Source organism: Schistocerca americana, chromosome 6 (assembly GCF_021461395.2).
Source record: "Schistocerca americana isolate TAMUIC-IGC-003095 chromosome 6, iqSchAmer2.1, whole genome shotgun sequence".
Classification (NCBI taxonomy): Eukaryota; Metazoa; Arthropoda; class Insecta; order Orthoptera; family Acrididae; genus Schistocerca; species Schistocerca americana.
The window spans coordinates 88,595,366-88,617,472 of record NC_060124.1 but is presented as its reverse complement, the minus strand read 5'-3'; the positions used below and the strand labels follow the sequence as shown (position 1 = coordinate 88,617,472).

Sequence of the window (22,107 nt, the reverse complement as noted above, 5' to 3'; positions counted from 1 at the left end):
AACATTTGCCACTGTCATGTGCATGGTGATCCTTCTGTATCTCTTCCCCCAGATTCATGGATCCTGAGGACAGTGCGGCCACAGCAACCACCAGAGGGTGACATCATGACACTGCAGGATGACCCCATGGAGACGGAGCCTTCAACCCCTCCGCCTCCTCTCATCCTACCGATGGAGCTGGACCTGCCCATGCCGCAGCAACTGACACCTTCTACATATGAGTATGGTTCTCAGGAGATGGACACGTACCCTTCTAGGCATTTTCTGGGGACATTTCCACCAGAGCGAAGGCTGGATGGCAGGGTATGACTGGAAATCTGACGTCCCCTGCAGTCACAGCTTCCAGTCCATCAGAGCCTCCACACTCCTGCCTCTGCTCCTGTTGTCAAGCTCCATCTATGATGATGGTCTGTCACTTTGGGGAGGAGGAATGTTATGGCATAAAGTCAAGCACCAGCATGCCAATCAGGAATGACAGGGACGAGAAGGCTGTGAGAAGAAGTCAGCCAATCGCACACTGATGGGATCTCCCTCCAGGACGACAATGCAACAGTAGTGGCCCCTGTGTGAAGAGGACATAAGTGCCACGACCAACTGGTGACAGCCAGTTCAATTGCAGCTTCAAGATAAGCAACTTCAATAGCAGCAACAACGATAGTCACTTTGCTTGAACTCTCTATGTAGCACAAATTTGGGGTTGTCCATACTGAAGAAGACTGCTTATTTTGTATGTTGCCTTTTGCATGTGACATATCTCTGTAATTGCCAAAGTTAAGTATTTTAAATTTCTTTTTGTAACAAAACTCATTAATATGACTTGTTTAATTTTTTGTCTAGTCATCTGAGTATGCAGGCTTCCTAGATGCTACATTTGCTATATGATGACTAGCAACCATCCTTTTCACAATATTGTTACATTCCATCTTGGATTTTCATTTTGTGACTTAAGTTGCTTTGCTGCACAGAAGGGTATCTATTCCCAAGTTATCAATGTTGGCAGCAGATCTTCATTCAAATTCTGCAATATTTGCTGCGTCTTCTATGGCCTGGGGCTAAAATTTTTGCACCGCACTCTTCCCACAGTCACAAAATTAAATTTCCCTTGATACCTCACTGTGTGTCCTAGCGATCTATTACTTCCTTTAATCAAGTTGCGCCATAAAGGTCTTTCCTCCCAGATTGATTCAGTGCCTCTTCACAGGTTACTCAGTCTACCCACCATTCTTCTTAGCAGAACATTGCAGAAGCTTCTATTCTTCATGTCTGTACTGTTTACTTTCACATTTACCTTTTGTATAAGGCTACACTTCAGACAAATACTTCTTAGAAAAGACTTCCCACCCCTCAAACACACAATTGATGTTAACATATTTCTCTTTCTCAGGTAGGCATTTCTTCCTATTATGAGTTTTACAAATTATGGTTCATAGGTATTCCAAGGAGACTGCAACAGAATTGTGTGCTTTTGACCCTGACAGTACATCACTGCCTCTACACAGTAAATTTGCCCTCTAGGTATCCATTACGAACAACAGCACTGTACAAACTTTCCAGCATCAAGGTGTTCAAATCAGGTGGACAAGATGACACACAGAATGGAATGTACATCAACAGCATTGAGCTCCCTACATTAGCAAATGCAGAATTTGTCTGATCCCTAATGATCATCGTAGAAGGGTTTGGAGGAGGTCACATACCAATGCATATCTGAACTATGCAGTCACCAGCAGTATATTTTGAGTTCACAGATATGCAAAGATGGGCACATTTAAACAGTCTATTTTATTCTTATTTCATAGTATAGCTATTTTTTTATAATTTAAGTGCACACACATTTTCAGAAATGCAGATGAAGCTAGTTTTTTTTTTTTTTTTTTTTTTTTTTTTGAACAGTTCATTCAAGCCTTAAAGCTACATCTGAATAACATTACACAATTAGAAGACAGCTTGAAGAAAGACAAACTTGAGTTTACAGCATTTGTAGATTCAGAGATGGCTGGAATACACTCTTTAAAATTTCTGAATTTAGCAGAGGTAAAATACACTGAATGACAGTTTGTTTAGGCATTGTGTAGAAATCAGGCTGCAGCCATAAGCGTTAAAGGAAATAAAAGGAAAGCAATGGTTGCAAAGGACCAAGAGCACTCACAGGATAGTTTGTAAGGGGAGGAGCAGGGGGAATCCTCTGGGTATAGGGTATGGGGTGTTTTTAATACTTCAGAAGATAAATGGCAACTTTTAAGGAGCTATAAAAACGTAAGAAGCAATAAAAAGGTTCCAATTGTGACCTAAGTAATGCTGACATTTAAATAATATCTTTTTGAAAGAAAATCACCTGACTACATTATATATATTTTTTTCCTTCCTTAAGAGCTAGGGGTTGGAGGGTCTCGATCCCCCTTGCTCCCAGGCATGGATGCCCTTGGAAGGAACTGAAACAAGATAGTAGACAATCCTAACTGTTATTCAATCTGTGCATTAAGCAAGCATTACAGGAAGCCAATGAGAAATTTGAGGTTTTCCAATGACATTGTAATTCTACCAAAGACAGCAAATGACTTGGAAGAGCAGTTGAATGGAATGGATAGTGTCTTGAAAGGAGGTTATAAGATGAAGGTAAAAAAAAAGTAAAACAGCGGTAATGGAATGTAGACAGATTAGGTGATGTTGAGGGAAGTACACTGGGAAATGAGACACTAAAAACAGTAGCTGAACATTGTCATCTGGGCAGCAAAATAACTGATTAAGCCAAAAGTAGAGATGATATAAGATGCAGATCAGCCATAGCAAGACAAACATTTCTGAAGAAGGAATTTCTTAACAAAGAATATAAATTTAAAGTATTATGAAAAGGATAGTTGCTACTTGCCATATAGCAGACTGTCAACAAATAAGCTTTCAGTCAAAAAGACCTTCATTGGAAATACACACACACACACACACACACACACACACACACACACACACACACACACATGCACACACACACACACACACACATACACACATGACCACAGTATTTGGCTGAGACTGTGGTCACACATGTGTGCATGTGTGTGTGTGTGTGTGTGTGTGTGTGTGTGTGTGTGTGTGTTTTGCTCCTGTGCCTGTGACTGTGTGTGTGTGTGTGTGTGTGTGTGTTGTCTATTTCCAATGAATGCCTTTTTGGCCGAAAGCTTACTTGCCAACAGTCTTTTTATTGTACCTATCTGTGACTCAGCATCTCCACTATATGGTGAAAAGCAACGACCCTTTTCATAATATTGACTTATTCCATCCTGGATTTTTCATTGCTTAATATAAATTTAAGTGTCAGAAAGTGTTTTCTGGTGGTATTTGTCTGGAGTGTAGCCTTACCTTTTTATTATTTACTCAGTCCACCCAGCTAATTTTCAGCATTCTTCTGTGGCACTGTATTTCAAAAACTTCTATCCTGGTCTTAGCTGAACTGATTACCATCCACTTTTCAGTTCCTTACAAGAGTACATGCATGGTCAACTGTTCTTCTACACTTGAGCTATTGTTGTTCTATAGAATCTTGCACAGACGTAAGTGTTTTGTGTTCCTCTCTGAGATGTAACACAACTGCCTCTTTATCTGACTGAATACTTTCTCGCCTTCAGTCTGAAGACTGATTCGTTGCAGCTCTCCAAGCCATTCCATCCTGTGCAAGCCTCTTCATCTCCAAATCACTGACATGTACAACCATTTGAACCTGCTTATGTATGCATCCTTTTGTCTCCCTCTACAAATTAGTGATTGCTTTCTGTCTCAGGGCATGCCCTATTAATCAAGCCTTTCTTCTAGTCAAGTTGTGCCAAAAATTTCTTTTTTCCCCAATTCGACTGAGTATCTGCTTGATCTACCCACTTAATCTTCAGCATTCTTCTGTAGCACCATATTTCAAAAGCTTCTGTTCTCTTCTTGTCTAATCTGCCTATCATCCACTTTTCACTTCCGTACAAGGGTACATTCCTAACATCTAAATGTATGTGATGTGTTAATAAATTCCTCTTTTCCATAAATATGTTTTGTGCTGAAGCCAGTCTCTACTTTGACCATCATTATTTATTTTGCTGGCCAAACAGCAAAACTCATCAAGTGCCTTTAATGGCTAATTTTGTAATCTAATTCATTGCCTTATTGTAATTCAACAACATTATCTTACCCTAGTTATACTTTTGTTCATCTTACAATGTTTTTTCAAAACACTATCCTCTCTGTTCAACAAATCTTTCAAGTCGTTTACTGTCTCTGATAGAGATATAATGTTGCTGGCAAACCTTAAGAATTTTATTTACTTTTCCTGAAAATTGATTAGCTTTCCAGATTTCTCATTGGTCTTCTTTACTGCTTGCTGAATACACAGACAAAAAATATTGGGGAAAGTCTACAACCCTGCCTCACTCCCTTTCATATCCTTTGCCTCTTATAACTAGTCTGGCTTCTGCACAAGTTCTAATAAACTTTTACTCCCTGTATTTTATTGCTGCTATCTTCAGAATTTAGGAGAGTTTATTCCAGAGAATATTGTCAAAAGCTTCCTTTAAATCGAGAAATGTTACAAATGTAGGTTTGTCTTCATTCATCTTACTGTCTAAGATAAGACATAAGATCAGTATGACCTTATGTGTTGTTACACTTCCCTGGGACCCAAACTGCTCTGCCCTGGCTCATCTTCTACCAGTTTTTATTCAATCTTCTTGTAACAATTCGTAACAATATTTTGCAAACATGACTTATTACACTGATGGTCTGGTAGTATTAACACTTGTTGGCATCTGCCTTCTTTGGAATTGGAATTATTATATTCTTCCTGAAATCTGAGGGTATCTTGCAGGTCTCGTATATGTCTTGCATGCCTGTTGAAATAATTTTGTCTTAGCAGGCTTCCCCAAAGATCTCAACAATTCCGTGGGTGTGGTGTTTATTCCATGGGCCTTGTTTTTGTTAGATCTTTAAATGCTCAGACAAATTCTTCTCAAGGATCTCAACAATTCCATGGGTGTGTTGTTTATTCCATGGGCCTTGTTTTTGTCAGATCTTTAAATGCTCGGACAAATTCTTCTTGCAGTATCGTACCTCCCATCTCATCTTCATCTATTTCCTCTTCTCTTTCTATAAAACTGTCCTAACATTTGTAACCCTTATATAAATCTTTTAAGAATCACTTCCCTTTTCAGCTTTCTGTACTTTGTTTAGTACTGGTTTGTCATTTGAACTCTTGATTTTTGTACAGCTGCTTCCCTTTTCTCTGAATGTCTCCTTAATTTTCCTGTAGATGGCATTTATTTTACCCCTAGACATGCATGTTTCTACAGTTTTGCATTTGTTGCCTTGCCATTCCTGTTTTGCCATTTGCAGTACTCATCAATCTCAGTTTTCAGACATCTGTATTCCCCTCTAGTCTGCCTTCCTTAGTTGAGCGATCAGCATAGGTGGCTGCCTCGCAGAGGACTGGGGTTCGATTCTTGGTGTTGCCAACAATTTTGTCTTGGCGGAAGGACTGGTGCAATGTGCACTCAACCTCATGATGACAACTGAGGAGCTACTTGAATGAGAAGTAGCGGCTCTACAGTCTGGAAAGTTGGCAAAACTCCATACTGTATCAGAATGTTGGCACAAGGCAGAAGATGAGACAGTGGCCAGTCAATGTCCCTTGAGCCTTCCTTGTCTGGACAAGGAGCTCATGTTCCCTTTAGTCTTCTTCAGTTGCTGCATTTCTATATGATTTTCTTTCATTAGTCAGACTCAATATCTCTTGAATTATCCAAGGATTTCTATTGGGCTTTGTCTTTTTGTCTATTAGATCTTCTTCTGTCTTCACTACTTCATCTCTCAAGATGACCACTTGGTCTTCTGTTGTATTCATTATACTTTTTTGAGCCAATCATTAGCTAATGCTCCCTTTGAAAGTCTGAGAAATATTTGATTCTTTTAACTTATCCAGGACCCATGTCCTTAATTTCATACCTTCCTGGAGTTTCTTCAGTTTAAATTTTCAGTTCATAACCAATAAATTATGGTCAGAATCCACATCTGTTCCTGGATATGGTCTACAGTTTAAAATCTTTCAAGATCTGTGTCTTAACATTATGTAAGTTCTTTCAATCTCTTTATCTACTGTGGAGCTAGATGGCATATAAGTTTGTACTACTGTGATCAGTGTCAGCTTTGTGTCTGTCTTGGCTACAGTAATGCTTCTACTATGCTGTGCATAGAAGCTTACCACCATTCCTATCTTGTATTCATCTGACCAGAAGTCCTGTTCTCCCTGCCAACACACTTCATTAATTCCCACTATATCCTTATTACACCATTCCAGGTATCTTTTTAAATTCTCTAAGCCATTTATCCAACCAAACAATGTAACATTCCAGCATCATTCTGAGTATTCCCTCCCCAGAGATCTGAATGGAGAATTATTTTGTCTCTGTCTTACATTACACTCGAAGATGCCATCATCATTTAAGTGTGCTGTAGAGCCTGCATGCTCCCAGGAAAAATAATGGCTGTAGTTTCCCCTTGCTTTTCGCTATTCACAGTATTAGTGCAGCAAGCCCATGTTGGATAATGTTACAAGACTAGATCAACCAATCATCTGGACTGTTGTGCCTGATACTACTGAAATCTTACTGCTCCTCTTCAGGAATTATAAGTTGGTGTGGCCTCTCCACAGTGGCTGCAGTTTCGGCTATCTGAGTTGTTGGGGTACACCAGCTATCCCACCTCATCAAGGTCCACGATTCATGAGGGGGAGTGGGGTCTGTTTAGAACATTTAATCTTCTAAACATATAAATCCGTCTACTGGTTCTAGCTGACCCTTGTAGTTTAATCATTGGTGCTATAACATGACCACTGACAGCAGTTTCACTATTGTCATCCTTGAAGAGGTCAGGTCGGTTTGTTGCCTTTAGGTCCAATATATTTTGATCATGTGGGTGTAACTATTTATTCTAGGTAGTTTTCAGAGAAGATTTAGTAATGGTTTGCAGATTGTCTTATCATGCCCACCACCAATGGAATTAATTATCTCAACTGATTGTTGGATGATTAAAGTCTCTGAGAGCATTACTAAGGAATATTCATATAGTGAATTGAGGTTTTCTTTAAAGTTTTCAGCTGTGTTGGGACTGAGTCTGCCAGGGGAGAGAAAGTCTTGCATAAATAATTTTGCTTGTGGTTTCAGTTTCTGTTTTGGTGGATTTAATTTTCTCATGTCCTATGAATACCACAGCATCTCCATTTCCCATAGGCATATCCAATCAGTGCACTTCTATTTACCACAAAAATTTAACTGCTGTCGATTTCAGGTTTTAGCCAGCTTTCTGTAAGTGGTATTACGAGCTCCGCTGCTTTATAGGACTGTTTCAGACTCTGTGGCTTTGTTGCAAAAGCTTCAGGAATTGATCACTAGGATTTTCATCATTTCATTTGTGAGGGCCATTTCTTTAAATGTTTCAGGGTTCCTACAGCTCTTCTTATCTGCAATGTGAAACGTAGCAAGTTTGGACCACTCCACCTGTGAGTGTAGTTTCAGCTCTCTGAGACTGCAGATGTGTGTGCAAGTTACGCTTGTGCAAGTGTGTGTGTGTGTGTGTGTGTGTGTGTGTGTGTGTGTGTGTGTGTGTGTGTGTACTGCTGACAAAAGCCTTAATGGGAGAAAGCTATGATTGTGTGAATCTTTTTATTGCACCTATCTCAGCTCAGCATCTCTGCTATATGGTGAGTAGTAACTTTACTTCTCTCGTATTGTTACATTCCACCCATATTATTGTACTCCTATTGATAATTATATTTTTCTCCTTTATATTTCTACTGTGTCTGATGGATCATGCTGTGTGTATATTACATATATTCAGAACAGCCACAATACTGTACATGAATATCTCTCATTAATTTTTTTTCAGTTGATAATTTTCAACCTGCTGGTTTCAGTGATATATTTAGTTCTGTTTAAGTGTCAGGAAGTCGTTTCTGAAAGTATTTGTATGGAGTGTAGCCATGTATGGAAGTGAAACATGGACGATAACTAGTTTGGACAAGAAGAGAATAGAAGCTTTCAAAATATGGTGCTACAGAAGAATGCTGAAGATAAGGTGGGTAGATCACGTAACTAATGAGGAGGTATTGAATAGGATTGGGGAGAAGAGAAGTTTGTGGCACAACTTGACTAGAAGAAGGGATCGGTTGGTAGGACACGTTTTGAGGCATCAAGGGATCACCAATTTAGCATTGGAGGGCAGCGTGGAGGGTAAAAATCGTAGAGGGAGACCAAGAGATGAATACACTAAGCAGATTCAGAAGGATGTAGGTTGCAGTAGGTACTGGGAGATGAAGAAGCTTGCACAGGATAGAGTAGCATGGAGAGCTGCATCAAACCAGTCTCAGGACTGAAGACCACAACAACAACAATCATAAAATACTGATATATGGAAAATATTTAGCTATGTGCCCCAAGACTGAAAGTATCTTGTTCTGACAAAGGCCTTGTTGGCCAAAAGCTTATTTTGTGACAGTCTTTTTGATGGGAATAATAGTTACACAAGAGGGGATTCAAAAGTAACTAGAATAAGTAGTACAGGAAAGTTCTGGCAGTTGTACAATGTGGACTACTACTGTTAACAGTTAATAGACTGAGGGATGAAGTGTGATTTTATAATGGAGAGAATATACCTGACAGAATTCTTCTCAAACGAAAGTGTGGCGACTATCGCACACGTCGATCGCAGCCGATGCATAAAATTCGCGACAAGCACAGAGATTATTCTCCACAGTTTGCACGGGAGTCACAGAGAAGAGAGCCGTCGACTGTGATTCATACCTACCTGTTTACTCTTTGTTGTTGATTCTCTTTTGTGTATTCTCTTACTTGGCAACCTGTTATATGTGAAAGAAATAAAAAAGAAACTTGAGTTCAGACTCCGTTAGTTTCCGATTTCTAACTGTGTTTGCCATAACTGGACTAGATCTTGCCCACACTGTCAGCTATGCAAAGTGGGCAGACACGTGCGCCCTCCAATCAGACAATTCCCAGATGTCAAGGCACGCTTCTCGCACATTCATTTGGACATCGTAGGACCTCTTCCACCATCAGATGGTAATCGCTACCTGCTAACAATCATCAACAGGTACACACGCTGGCCGGAAGCAATACCTACCGATATCATCTCGGGGGAAACTCTGGCAACAGCATTCATTTCAACTTGGATATCGAGGTTCAGCTGCCCACTCCATATAACAACTGATAGAGGACGACAGTTCGAATCAGAACTATTCACTCAGTTAGTAAGATTCTGCGGATACTGCCATCACCGCACCACCGCCTACCATCTGGCAAGCAATGGGATGGTAGAAAGATGGCACCGTACCTTAAAAGCAGCCCTCATGTGCCACAGTACTAAATGGATGGAAGCATTACCCATTGTACTGTTAGGTCTTAGGATGATCTTTAAACCTGATATGGACGCCTCCCTGGTGGAGTTGGTCTACAGAGAAACAATACGTCTGCTCGGAGAATTCGCTGACGACTCAGGGGTACCGAACGCAGATGACCAGTCAGAATATTTAAAAGGATTGAGAGAAACGGTCAAGAAAATCAAACCTGCAATAGCGTCCAGACATGGAGCCCCAGTAACATTCATGCACAACGATTTAAAAACTTGCACACATGTACTGTTACACAAAGATGGCGTCAAATCACCACTACAACCGCCATACACTGGACCTCATCGTGTTATACACAGAGATGCACATACCGTAGACATAGTACTGAATGGGAAACAAGCCACCATATTGTTAAGTAGAGTGAAACCTGCTTATATACTTCAAGACACTCCGGCGATGTCAGCGTCGCGCAGCGATCAGCACAAGACAGCGATGCAGAATCGCACTCCGCTATCTCCGCAGTCAATAAAGCAGCAGCCTCGATGCACCACGCGTTCTGGCAGACAAGTGCACTTCCCTGCCCGCTACAGAGAGGAACATCCGAGCTCCGCTCTCACCAAGAGGGCTCATGTGGTGACTACTGCACACGTCGATTGCAGCCGACGCGTAAAATTCGCGCCAATCACAGAGATTATTCTCCACAGTTCGCACGGGAGTCACAGAGAAGAGAGCCGTCGACTGTGATTCTCATACCTACCTTTTTACTCTTTGTTGTTGATTCTCTTTTATGTATTCTCTTACTTGGGAACCTGTTATATGTGAAAGAAATAAAAAAGAAACTTGAGTTCAGACTCCATTAGTTTCCGATTTCTAACTGCGTTTGCATGGGTACACACCTACTTACGCAACAAAAGTATTTTTCAAGTTTGATTTGTATCTGTCATATGACTGTGAGAAAGTCTTTAAAAATTTTTATTATTTCTAATCTACTCATCTTTTTAAAAACATAATGTGGTCTATATCTCCTTATGTATGTGTTTATTAGGTGCATATAACATGGAATATGGTGCTATAAATGTTATCCCCCACCACATACGGTACATACGATTTATTTGCAACAATTTTAGTTCAGTTAAAGAAAGAAGAAAATAAGATTAAAAATTTACATCACATCAAAAATGGGTTCCTTAAAGATAGAGCACAAACTTCCATAAGAGAAGATTGAGGAAGGAAACTGAATGCAGCATCAGCATGCTTTAACCACCGAGCAATGTTGCTCAGTAGCTAGATTAAATTCCTGCTGCATGTGCACTACCTCAAGAACATTTTCCATGATGCTTAGAAATGCTGTGAGTCATACATTTTCTGGACAATGACTTAATGTGCCTAGCTTTACAATCCTATCAAATTATGTGAGTAAGGTAGATTTCATTACACTACTACAAGAACTGTAGAGAAACTGTCACTTACTGAATGATAGGTAACTGTGTATCAGTTTCACTGAGGTCTTGTGACTTCCCCTTTCAAAATCCATGTCAGACTACACTTTCCTAGTTTTCCTTTAATCTCCATTGGCTGTTCTTTGTTTGTCAGGGGATTGTCAATGTATTAATGCAAGATGGTATTCATAAGCCATTAATTTAAGGTTGTTTCTGTGTAGAGATGTAGCTTGGCTCCCTTTCTCAATAAGCTACATAACTTCAAACTGTGTTCAAAATAAAATCTATGCTGAGAAAATGTTCATATAAAGTTTCTGAGAGATTTATCTCTGGCACTGATGTACATTATTTGGCAGGACTTTTGAATACTGCAAAAGTGTCAGATAGAAGTTGTCATCTACATACCAAATGAATTGTTCATATAATAATATCAACAAGTGTTTTCTCATTTTTATTTATCCCTGAGGCAAACATGTTTTGTCACTATACCATACGCTCACTAATAAATTCAGAAACAACATGTAGCAATGCTGATAAGAATGATCAATACTAATTTTTCATCATATTTACTCAAGTAGCATTCTTAAATCTGTGACACTCACCAGCAAGACAATGTGATGTAGCCCTAACATTCTGCCTGGCCAACCAAGGAGCAATGATTGCAACACCCATGGAACTGGAATGCTGTAGCAATTGCGTGATAGGTTTAGGACAACAACAGTCACCACCAGTGACAAAATCACAAGGTGCAGTGAGCTACTGTAAAAGAGCACTGAAAAACAAACAAAAATGTTTGTTAGAGGTAGTTGGAAATGATTGAGTCCAGAGTAAATGGAAACACTTGAAATGATTATCTCCCATTTCTCTATGACTTCATTTAGCATATCAAATGCAGTGAGAAGTTTTAACACAGGAAAAAACTAAGATTTTATTTCTCTTTGCACAAGGAGACAGAAGTTTAATGAATAGAGAAAAGGTAAAAACCTCTCATTCTGGCAATGGACAAAAATAAACTTATTTTTATATTATATTTCCCTTTCAAATAAATGTACTTCATCCTTTGGTTTTCCCCCTGCAGATCCTATCCATGTAGCGTGCTTCTGAAAGGTCTGCAGAAATCTCTTCTGCACTGTGTATGTGTGTGTGTGTGTGTGTGTGTGCGTGTGTGTGTGTGTAAAGGGGGAGCTGTTTTCTTTCTGGCATGAATTTGTGTACCCACATCACTCTCTTACTAATAAATTAGTGCTTACAACCATTTGGATTCTTCTTTAAAGTGGACCAAAGATCAGGGAGAAGTTTGTTTTTAAAATTGCTTTTGGTCAGCTTTCAACAAAGGTATCACCTTTCTTGCACAGAGCTTACATAATTCTTCAAGTACAATGTTTCTACTTGTTCTTCTGACATGCTTATCTCATCAGGTATTTCATACAGTGTTAATTACTATCATCAAATATCATTTGCAAATTTTACTCATGGTTTGTGTTTAACAGAATTACAATTACTTTTGAATTTAGTAATTCAATTTTTAACTTTTGAAAGTGAAGGAGCAGATTCACTATAAACCTTACAAACTACGGATGAATTTATTTATTTATTACCCCTGTCATAAGTGGATATGCAAACTACATCATCAAATTCAGTTACTATTATGTCACTATTATGTGACACTGTGAGCCATCAGGCCTGATGTTTGTGGCAGCTTACCACATGAGCCACCAACCATTGCTGACAAAAGGCTGACTCTGGCCTGCCACAAGCCACTTCACTGTTTACCTTTATACCAAATTGTTATGACTGTGTTTGTTTTGTGATTCTGACTTTGTCTGTGTCTGCTCCTGCTGTACTCATGTTAAAGGACATCTTCTAAGCACCATGCACTGCACTTGAAATGTTTATTAGCCAAACCAGTATTTGGGCATATAACTCATTGTCAGTGGCATATTATGTATCTCAATATCAGTGACATGGATTATATGTGATATTCAGCTTGATGTGCATCCATAAAGCAAACAACCATTTGGATACATAGAATCCAATTAAAACTATGTCTATGTGAAAACGATAGGATGTGAAATCACTCTTGTCTCACAGAACATGGGTTGTCACGTATGTTACTGCTGTCATATCTTGTGAAGTGACAATTCTTGTTCAAGTCTGACATAACTGATGTGTCAGACATGATCACCAAATGACATTGCCCAAGGTATGACAGCAGTAATAACATACACGATAACCTGTGCACTGTGAGACAGGATCAATTTCATATCCTATCTTACTAAACATAGACATGATTGTAATTGGGTTCTAGACATCAATATGATAGCTTTCTGGATGCCCATCAAGCTGAACATCATACACAGTGTTGTTGATATAGACATACATTACATGCAACTTCAGATTGGTTATACACCTGAAAACCTGTTTGGCTAATAAACATTTCAAGTGCAGTTCATGATGTTTAGAAGATGTCTTTCAACAAACATCTAAAAGCTGTGGAGCACCAAGCATTCAAAGATTTTGATGTATTCATTCTTAGTCTTGGACTGTGATAGGAATTTTGTTCATGACTTGTCTCTGATGAACTACTCTGTTTCGCAGTTTGTGATGCCACATTTATTTCAGGTATTTGTGTTGAGTTTTATGTGAAAATAAATATTTAGTGTTGTATACAACACTTTTGACATTAAACCATCCAAAACAAAGAATTCTGATAATTCATGGTACTGCAGTTTATTCAATTGAACAAAATACACACAGCAGACCTGCTGTAAAAGCTATATACAAAAAGGTGTTTTGGAGATTAAGTTGACACTTGACTCATGCACCAACATGGCAAAAGAAGGGAGATTATGATTTTACATTCTCAATGATGAAGTCATTAGAAACAGAACAAAAGCATGAACTGGAGGACAGAGAAGGGAGTTGTCGATGTCTTTTCAAATCAACCTGCCCAAAATTTCCCTTAAGTGATTGAAGAGAACCATGGGAAGCCTAAAACTGAATGGATCTGAACCACCATCCTCCCAAATATAGGATATCTGATTCTTGCTGACATCAGTGCTCTCTCTGTGTCATATCCTTTCCTAGTAGCGTATGCACACACAATGCGAAGTAGAGTTGTCAGCAGGAAAGTTCTCCAGTTTGCCAAGTGACTATTCAGTTAGTGGTTCCAGACTTCACACATATTACAAAGTATTTTAATCTGTGACAATACGTAAAGATGTGCTAAAATATTATTGAAGCTACAGCCACATCCCAGTGTTCAAACTCTATGGGATTTTGATTGAGTATTCCTCAAATTGGAACTATTGAGAGTTGTGTGGTTGATGACAGTCCTCCAACTGAACATAATGTTAGTGGTGCCTAGTTGTAACCACACAATCCACTGTTTTCATACTGGATCTGCTGCATCCCTAAGAACCTAGCAATCTCTGAGATCAACACTGCACTTGATTGCAGGTTACCCTGTTTATTAGGGTGGTATCTGCTAATTAATAGCTTTACCCATTTGTGGTGTAATAGTAATAGTTGAATAGTTATGTACATAACAAGATATATTATGTTCTGTTATAATGATATAATCCTTTCAACAAAGACTCTGAGTAATTATAACTGCAAAATCATATGTTATGATTAAAACTGGAATGAGCAGGGTATTTGTTTGTCAGTTCATGTCCTTGATGAAATCAGTTTCAAAACACGTATTACAATGGCATGAATAGTTTCCAAAAATGCCTTACTTAATATACTGAAAATTATATATTTTATATTTCACAAAGGAAATATCTGTTGCCTTTAATACCATGTACTGTAAAATTAGATATGTAAAACGAATTGTGGTGTGTTAAAAAGATTTTGTTAGAAACATCAGCATTATCAGAGAATTTGGTTGCTTAGAACCAGGCACTGTTAAAGAAGAGACAGCTTTGTAATAAAACCATTTCTTTTTAAAATACATAAATGACAGAATTATTTGAATGTTACTGCGCTACTGCTACAAGAAATATTTGATTTACAAATTTATTTTATTACTATATTATTTGAGCTTTAATTTCTTCACGTAATATCTTTCAGGCTTTCACAGAGCCCTGAGCTTCGATAGAAAATTATTTCCAGATATTTCTAATTTCATCAAGTTGCCTTCTTGACAGATTAATTGATTACTTTTATTTGAACTAAGTTTTCATCTGAAAGCAAAGAAAATAATCAAACTGAGGACACAATCATACCTACTAATGGTGTGTTTCCTGCCATTGCAGGTAACTTCTGAGAAAAATACAGCAGGAACAGGCATATAATTATTGCTGTACAACTGTTGAGCAAAATCTTTTCTCCTGCATTTGGAGGTAACCAAAATCCTGCCAGTGTCATCAGAACAATTGCTGAAATATTTTTTAAAAAACATAAATGAATACTATAAAACAAAAATTATGCTATTGCTTCGCATGCACAATCATTCAAAAGAACTTAGGAAGAAAGGAACATTAGAGTTTAACATCCCACTGATGATGAGGTCATTAGCCATGGAATACACATTCAACTGTGCCCTATTAAAGGGACCAACCAATTCCTTAAGTGACATAGGGAAATTATGGAAAATATTTGGAGGAATCAGAATTTTTTTCTTCTATTCAGTTTATTTTATGACCATCAGTCTTATTTATACCCCAGTCTTCATCCTTGATTCAAGTCTTCATATCCATTAAAACACTGGTACCTGGCATCAATAATGCTCTTTGTCTATTTGAAAGATACTTTTTCTTTATATAAAGTCCATCAACATTTTCAACTTCAGTTAAATCATTTATCTATATAAATATACATGATACAGAAGTGCTCATCCTGCACCTTCTTTAATGATTGGCAATTTTTATTACAAGAACACACAAAATTATATAATAAAAATGGTTTATGACATTACTAAAAAAGACAAGTAATGCACATTACATGGTCATTTTCAGAGACTCCTTCCACGTTCTTGAACGATGGCCAGTGGACATGTCACACCATTGTACTTAGGCTTCAGTCATGCACAGTACATGGCTGTGCCATACTGCTCTGAAAATTACCAGTAGATCAGTATACCAACTTTGAAAGTCAGTTACTAATAGGATTTGATATGACACCTGGTATCATTCATTTATGAATATGATACCAAAAGTTTGTACCTCTGCAAGTTACATAAGGTAGGCTGATGGGGATTTTAAGTGTTGCCTTCCTGAATAGGAGTCCAATGTCTTACCACTGTGTCACTTGGCAGGATAAAAAGATCTGGACCTTCGCATGAACGAGAAGTATCATTCACTGAGTTAAATGATCACAGAACTGTAAGTGACTGAGAAGAGATCAGTGCAAACAGCTACTCTAACTGGCATTTAATCCTTTCATGTTGCACACTGTAAAGTTTATGTACCATACAGTACCAAACAATTTTGAATTGACAACAGACAAATCATTTACTCAGCAGTGTGCACCAGTTTGAAATTTCTACCAGGTTAAAACAATATCTCTGAATCTGAAGCCCTGTCTTTCGTTGCAATGCTTTTGCCTGGCATAGTTCCTCATAGCACTTCTGCATACATTTCTTGATTGCAGTTACCAATAGCTGTTAAGTATTTTATGAAATACATACATCATGTAAGTTACTGAAACTACTATTTGTAATTCTATCAAAGTTGTAATGACAAATATCCTATATTTATGGTGACTAGTTTAGGACATGAAGTCCATTATCAAATCATGACCTTCATCATAAGTATTGAAATATAATACAACTAGTACGTCTGTAAACAAATTTGTTTCATTGAGGAAGATCGAACTGCCATATCGAAATAAGTGACTGTGGAATAGAGTCAAATAATACTGCTCAACAGAAAAATACAGATGGGGTACCTATTTGATTCTACACAGCATATGCAAGAATTTGCTTCCCTTGTAGCAACAACCTAAGATAAGTTACTGGAGGAATGAGGCATTTGTAGTGACTGGAAAAATCTGCATTCATATTTTAAAGGAGGACTGTCAAACGCGCACATAACTTTAGACTCATATTGCTGACATCAGTCTGTTGTAGAATTTTGGAACATGTTTAATGCTTCTTGAGACTGAAAATCTCTGTAGGAATTAACATGGATGTAAATGTAGTATGGTTTCTATGTTGGAATGCTGGAACTGCTTGTACAGTGGAACTACTAGTAATTCAGCACTTTGAATTCACTGTTAACTGCTACTGAAGGAACAAATACATTCCAGCCATGAGTTAAATCCTACCTGCAAATAAAAAAATGTAAAAATGAAAAAAGACAGTGGGGCTAAGGGGAAACAATGGGAGAGATCCAATAAATCAATAACTGTTTCCTGTAGCAACTTATTCTTCTTCCCAGATCAACAAAGCACACACTTTCCTCATATTTCCCATCACTCCATTTCTCTGGGTCAATGAGTTATTTATGGTACATGTGCCAAAAGATTATAATTCTTAGGCTCATTAAAAAAAAGTTTCCCTATATGTTTGCTAGTTGATAGTATTTGGCTGTAAAGCAGACCAACCTCTTTTGTTTAAAATATTGATAATGTTCATATCTGACTATTACTTTGAATCATATTTAATTTTAAGTTAATCAGTGCTCCATGATGCATACCTGCAGCTGGTGTGATCACAATGGCAGAGTAAGCAGGAGATTGTCGACGGAGAGTGATGTTGTATGTGATGTCAATGTATGGTTCTGTACAACATGAGTAATACTGTTCAGCTCGATTTCCTTTTACATCCACTATCTGCCATTCAGAATTTGTATTCCACAGGTCCATCTGCAACTCATGTATTGACAAACAACATTTCCACATTGAAAGAATGAAGTAGTAGTTAAAAATGTTTCCAGATGTATGTACATTTAATAGCTGAAACATCTAACTCAGTTAAAATTAGTTGTCACCTATCTTACAGCACACAGTAAAAATCTCTTTGAAATTATATTCTTGACTTCGCAATGCCTAACTGGACTTCCCGATGTATTACATAAAATGTAAGACTACTGTACATGAAAATGTCAGAATTGGAAATTACGCGGGTTCCGTCTTTGCAATTTTACCAGGCTCCAAAAGCTTTCCAATTAAAATAGTCTTTTAAGTGTGTGTTCTGCCACTGCTCAGTGATCAAATTTTTTAACTATACTAATTAATTATATTCATGTGTTTGCCTGCTAAATTTAATCAAGTAAATTAGAGGGAAAACTGCTACTTTGTAAAGAGCTGCTGTATCTCATTCACACTAAATAGCTCCTGTTTTATATGTATATAATCAGCCATGTCAGTCATACTTATTTTCTCCCAGTACATATTTGAAAGGCTAATACTCTCACCTTCAGGTGGATTAGTGGTTTACATAACTGTTTTGTTTGATGGATGTAGCCAGTTGTCTCTTTTGTAATTCATTAAACTACAAATAACAGTGAAATGAAGTTCAAAACAGACAACTGGCTATATCCCGCAACCAAAACTGTAAAGTAAACCACTGATCCACCTGAGATTAGTGTGTAAGGCCTTGAAATACACTGTGGGATAAAATAAATGTGACTGATGTAGATAGTTAAACAATGGAAACTCCAGGTTGGAATATCAATTCAGACATAGATAGTTGTTTTAATTTGTCTTTTATGCTGAAATGAGCTTCTTGGTTATTTTATCCATGTGTTGATTCCATTTGAACTTTTTATCCAAACGAACCACAAGGAATTTTACATAGGATTTTTCTTTTAGTGTAAGGTCATTAATGTCTGCTTCTGAAGAAAACAGCATCTCCGCTATATAGTGAGTAGTAACCTATCCTTTTCATAATACTGTCATTATTCCACGCTGCATTTAGCATTGTTTGATATTGTCCAAAGACAACAGGTCATTTTTGCTTGTTTGAAACCACGTGATATGTCTTTGTGAGATTAAGATTTAAATTGTTAACTGTGAACCACTTGTAGGTTTGTTTCATCTCAGCTATGCCTCCTAACATTGAGTTTGAACTTTTGATGAGTTTGCTTTTGTCATCAGTAAACACTACAGTTTTTAAACTGACCTTTAAAGTCACTGGAAGATTATGTAGATAATGTAAGTAAGAAAAAGAATGGGCCCAGTACCAACATTCTGACACCATACTTGTTATGTTCCGTTGGCCTGAGATTAGTTTCATGCTTCTGCAGCAGTCTGTCAGTGAGACCCTCTGCTTTCTGTTACAGAAATAGGACACCATCCATGCTAGAAGACTACCAAATAAGATATTTTTTTCTTGTTTAGCACCATCAAAACTTCATTTGTGTGGTCTTATAATGCTTTCTCCATGAAGAATCCTTTATGAGGGCCATACAGAGAGCAAGTTAACAAGTTCTGCTCAGTTAAATAACTCAGTATTTTATCACACACCATTTTCTCAGACACTTTTCAAAAGAGTGGTAGGAGTGAAATAGTATGTAATTAGAGGTGGTTTGCATATCTACAAATTAGAAAAGTGTGCTACTCAGTACATTTAAATCTTTCAGGAAATATGCTCAAAGTCATCAACTGGTTTCAAAGAAATCTTAAGTGTCATATTATCTAGATGGTACAAGGTTGTGATATTCTGGTAGAAACACCATTGTAGCCACCCACAAGGATTACAACATTTTAGTGACATGGTGAATTTTGTAAGTGTCCTTGAAGGCTGTATTTTGAAAACTAATGTTTATTTGTCATGCACAGTGTGTCTGCGCAAGTAACTCTAATGCACCTGTATTTGGTTGTTTATTAGTGGGTGCAATTTTCTCTGCCAGTGTGAGGAACTTATCACTGAATGTGATGCTCGGTGATTTGAAGGTGGCGCTAATTCTGCCAGAAGTATTTTCTGGAGGCTCATTTTTGTTTGGCTCTTTTTTTTTTTTTTTTTTTTTTTTTTTTTTTTTTTAATAATGTTCCAAATTTTTTATGTTATTCTTGGAGAGTTTCATATTCTGAGTATAGTGTATGAGTCCCACTTTTTTAAGTAACAAACTGGAGGAGTATAAAATATTTGTTGTAGCAGAGTTTCAAGTTTTGATTCCACTTTGTCCTCTGAATTAGGTGAGCCCTCTCTCTCTAGCACAAGGTACTTTAATCTCAGTAACAGTCCATCCCTTATCTTTGCTTCTGTTCGATTACACCATTATTTGTTTTGGGGAGAAACAAAACTTGAGGTCTCCTGGAATATTGATTAAGAAAGAGCTAAATTTTCCATCTACATTGTCTGTTTTGTAAATTTCTCCCCAGCATTCCTTCCATTAAACGACTTGAGCAACTCATTTTTCTGATTCTGCAATACAGTACTTGTTTTCTATGATATAAAACTAACTGATCAGCATATTTCCTTGTTAACATTTGGCAATCATACACACGTTCACCATTAACTACTGGTTTTACAGCTACATTACTGCAGATTGCTGAGTCTAAAAACAAGTTGCAATGTTTGTTGCACTTTATCCTTCAGTCCTTGTAGGGAATTTTACTATTGATAATAACCTAAATCTGGACCTCAATCAATACTACCTGAAAGAAAAACAATATTGAAGTCTCCACAATCAATGATTCTCCAGTTAAGTCTGCATAACCCTATTAAAACAGGCAAAGGTCCCAAGTTCGAGTCTCGGTCCGGCACATAGTTTTAATCTGCCAGGAAGTTTCCTATTAAAACTGTTTATAGCTACTTTATGAAACTTCCAATGCTTCCTGTTGGTAACATGGGAACATTCAGTATTGCAAGTTTGAGTATTTCCTGATCCACAGTTGTGGTAAAACATTCAAATACCTTAATCGGTTCCATTTTTTGCACAATATTTTGACAACCAACCAGTCCCCTTCTTCAGGTGCTGCGAGTTGCACTGTCAAATGTACTTACAGCTTTGACTCCAACTCGACTGTGAACTATTGCTGGTCCCACGCCACTGTTCAGCTGACAGTGAGTTTGACTTTCAACACCCACTATGCCCTTTTGTTTTTCAGAGCTCATACTGGGATTCCTCAAAAATGCATTCTCTTAGCATTTTACAGCTCTGGTTGATGTGGTGGCCAGTGAGATCATAATAAATTAATTGCTGAACCCCAAGCGCTGTTTAAATTGAATCCCCCATCCCCGTTTATTAGATTTTCTGACATCCTTATTTTGATAGATTCCTTAATTATGCTATTCCAGAAACTTAATGTTTGATATTTGAACACAATACTTGCCTCCTTGTATTCCATTTCAGCATTATATTTGTAACAGTGTTCAATGACAGCTTATTAGCGCAGTTGTTTTTAGTTGGGTGCATTGCTGATGTTCTTTCCATCTCTCCTCAACTATTTTCATAGTGTGCCCCATGTTAAACATGCCACTTTCACATGGAATTTGGTACACACTGATCTTTAGATTATCTAGATCATCCTTAACATTGCAAAGAAGACTTTTCATCTTTTGAATGACACTGCCTACAGACAGATAGATGTAGATCCTATGAATAATATTGAGAGGAAGATGATTACTCCTCTCAAAGAGTCAGGCTTGCCTGTAACATCAATAAGGCTCTTATAACTTGATAACTTGAGTAGCTGAGCTTTCACAACTCTATGACCTTCTTAAGGTAAACAAGGAAGGCATTCCTCTCAGACTCATAGTTGAGTGATTGACTATTTTTTTACTGGTGCAGTTTTAGCATTCCGCACAAATTGTACGACTGATATTGGACAGATAAAAAAAAGTTGCAATAATACATAGCAAATAGTAGGCAAATTAATATTAGTTTCTTACAATTTAATTTTTAAGTAACTTTTTTGTTATATATTCAGAAATTCTTTTACAGAATAGAAACAGTGCTTTATTAGAAATGTCTTTAGTTTAATTTTAAATATGAGATACATAGCAATTTTTATTTCCTGTGGCATCTTATTGTATAGTATTACACCAGTATTAATTATGTTCCTCTGAAAGGCTGTGATTCTGTGTTGTTTTTGATGTATATTTAATTTTCCTCTGGTACTATAGTTGTGCAAATTTTTGTTCTGTAGTAGTTTGCCTGTATTCAACAAGTAGTCTCTAGTGAACAAGCTAGTTTTATAAATGAATAAGCTTGGAACCTTCAGAACACAAGTTCAGTAAAAAGAGATACAAGTCTCCATCCTTTTAAGGCCACAGATTATCCTTAGAGCTCTTTTTTGCATTCTAAAAACCTTTACACTGTGATTGTCCCCAGAAAATGACCCCATACCAAAACAGTGAGCAGAACTGCGCATAATATGGCTACAGTA

General features: G+C 37.5%; 1 protein-coding gene across 3 annotated transcripts in view; it reads right to left on the bottom strand.

The window, feature by feature from the left end:
- Positions 1-22,107, bottom strand: part of LOC124619472 (acetylcholine receptor subunit alpha-L1-like) — a 179,802-nt gene that overhangs the window by 6,588 nt on the left and 151,107 nt on the right. For 2 of the 3 annotated variants that reach the window (XM_047145876.1, XM_047145878.1), the window contains exons 6-8: positions 17,469-17,646; positions 15,057-15,209; positions 11,430-11,599 (exon numbers count right to left, since the gene is read on the bottom strand). In XM_047145876.1, the coding sequence (XP_047001832.1) occupies positions 11,430-11,599; positions 15,057-15,209; positions 17,469-17,646 (501 nt within the window). The remainder of the gene's footprint in view (positions 1-11,429; positions 11,600-15,056; positions 15,210-17,468; positions 17,647-22,107) is intronic. The other variant, XM_047145877.1, reaches the window with a different exon arrangement.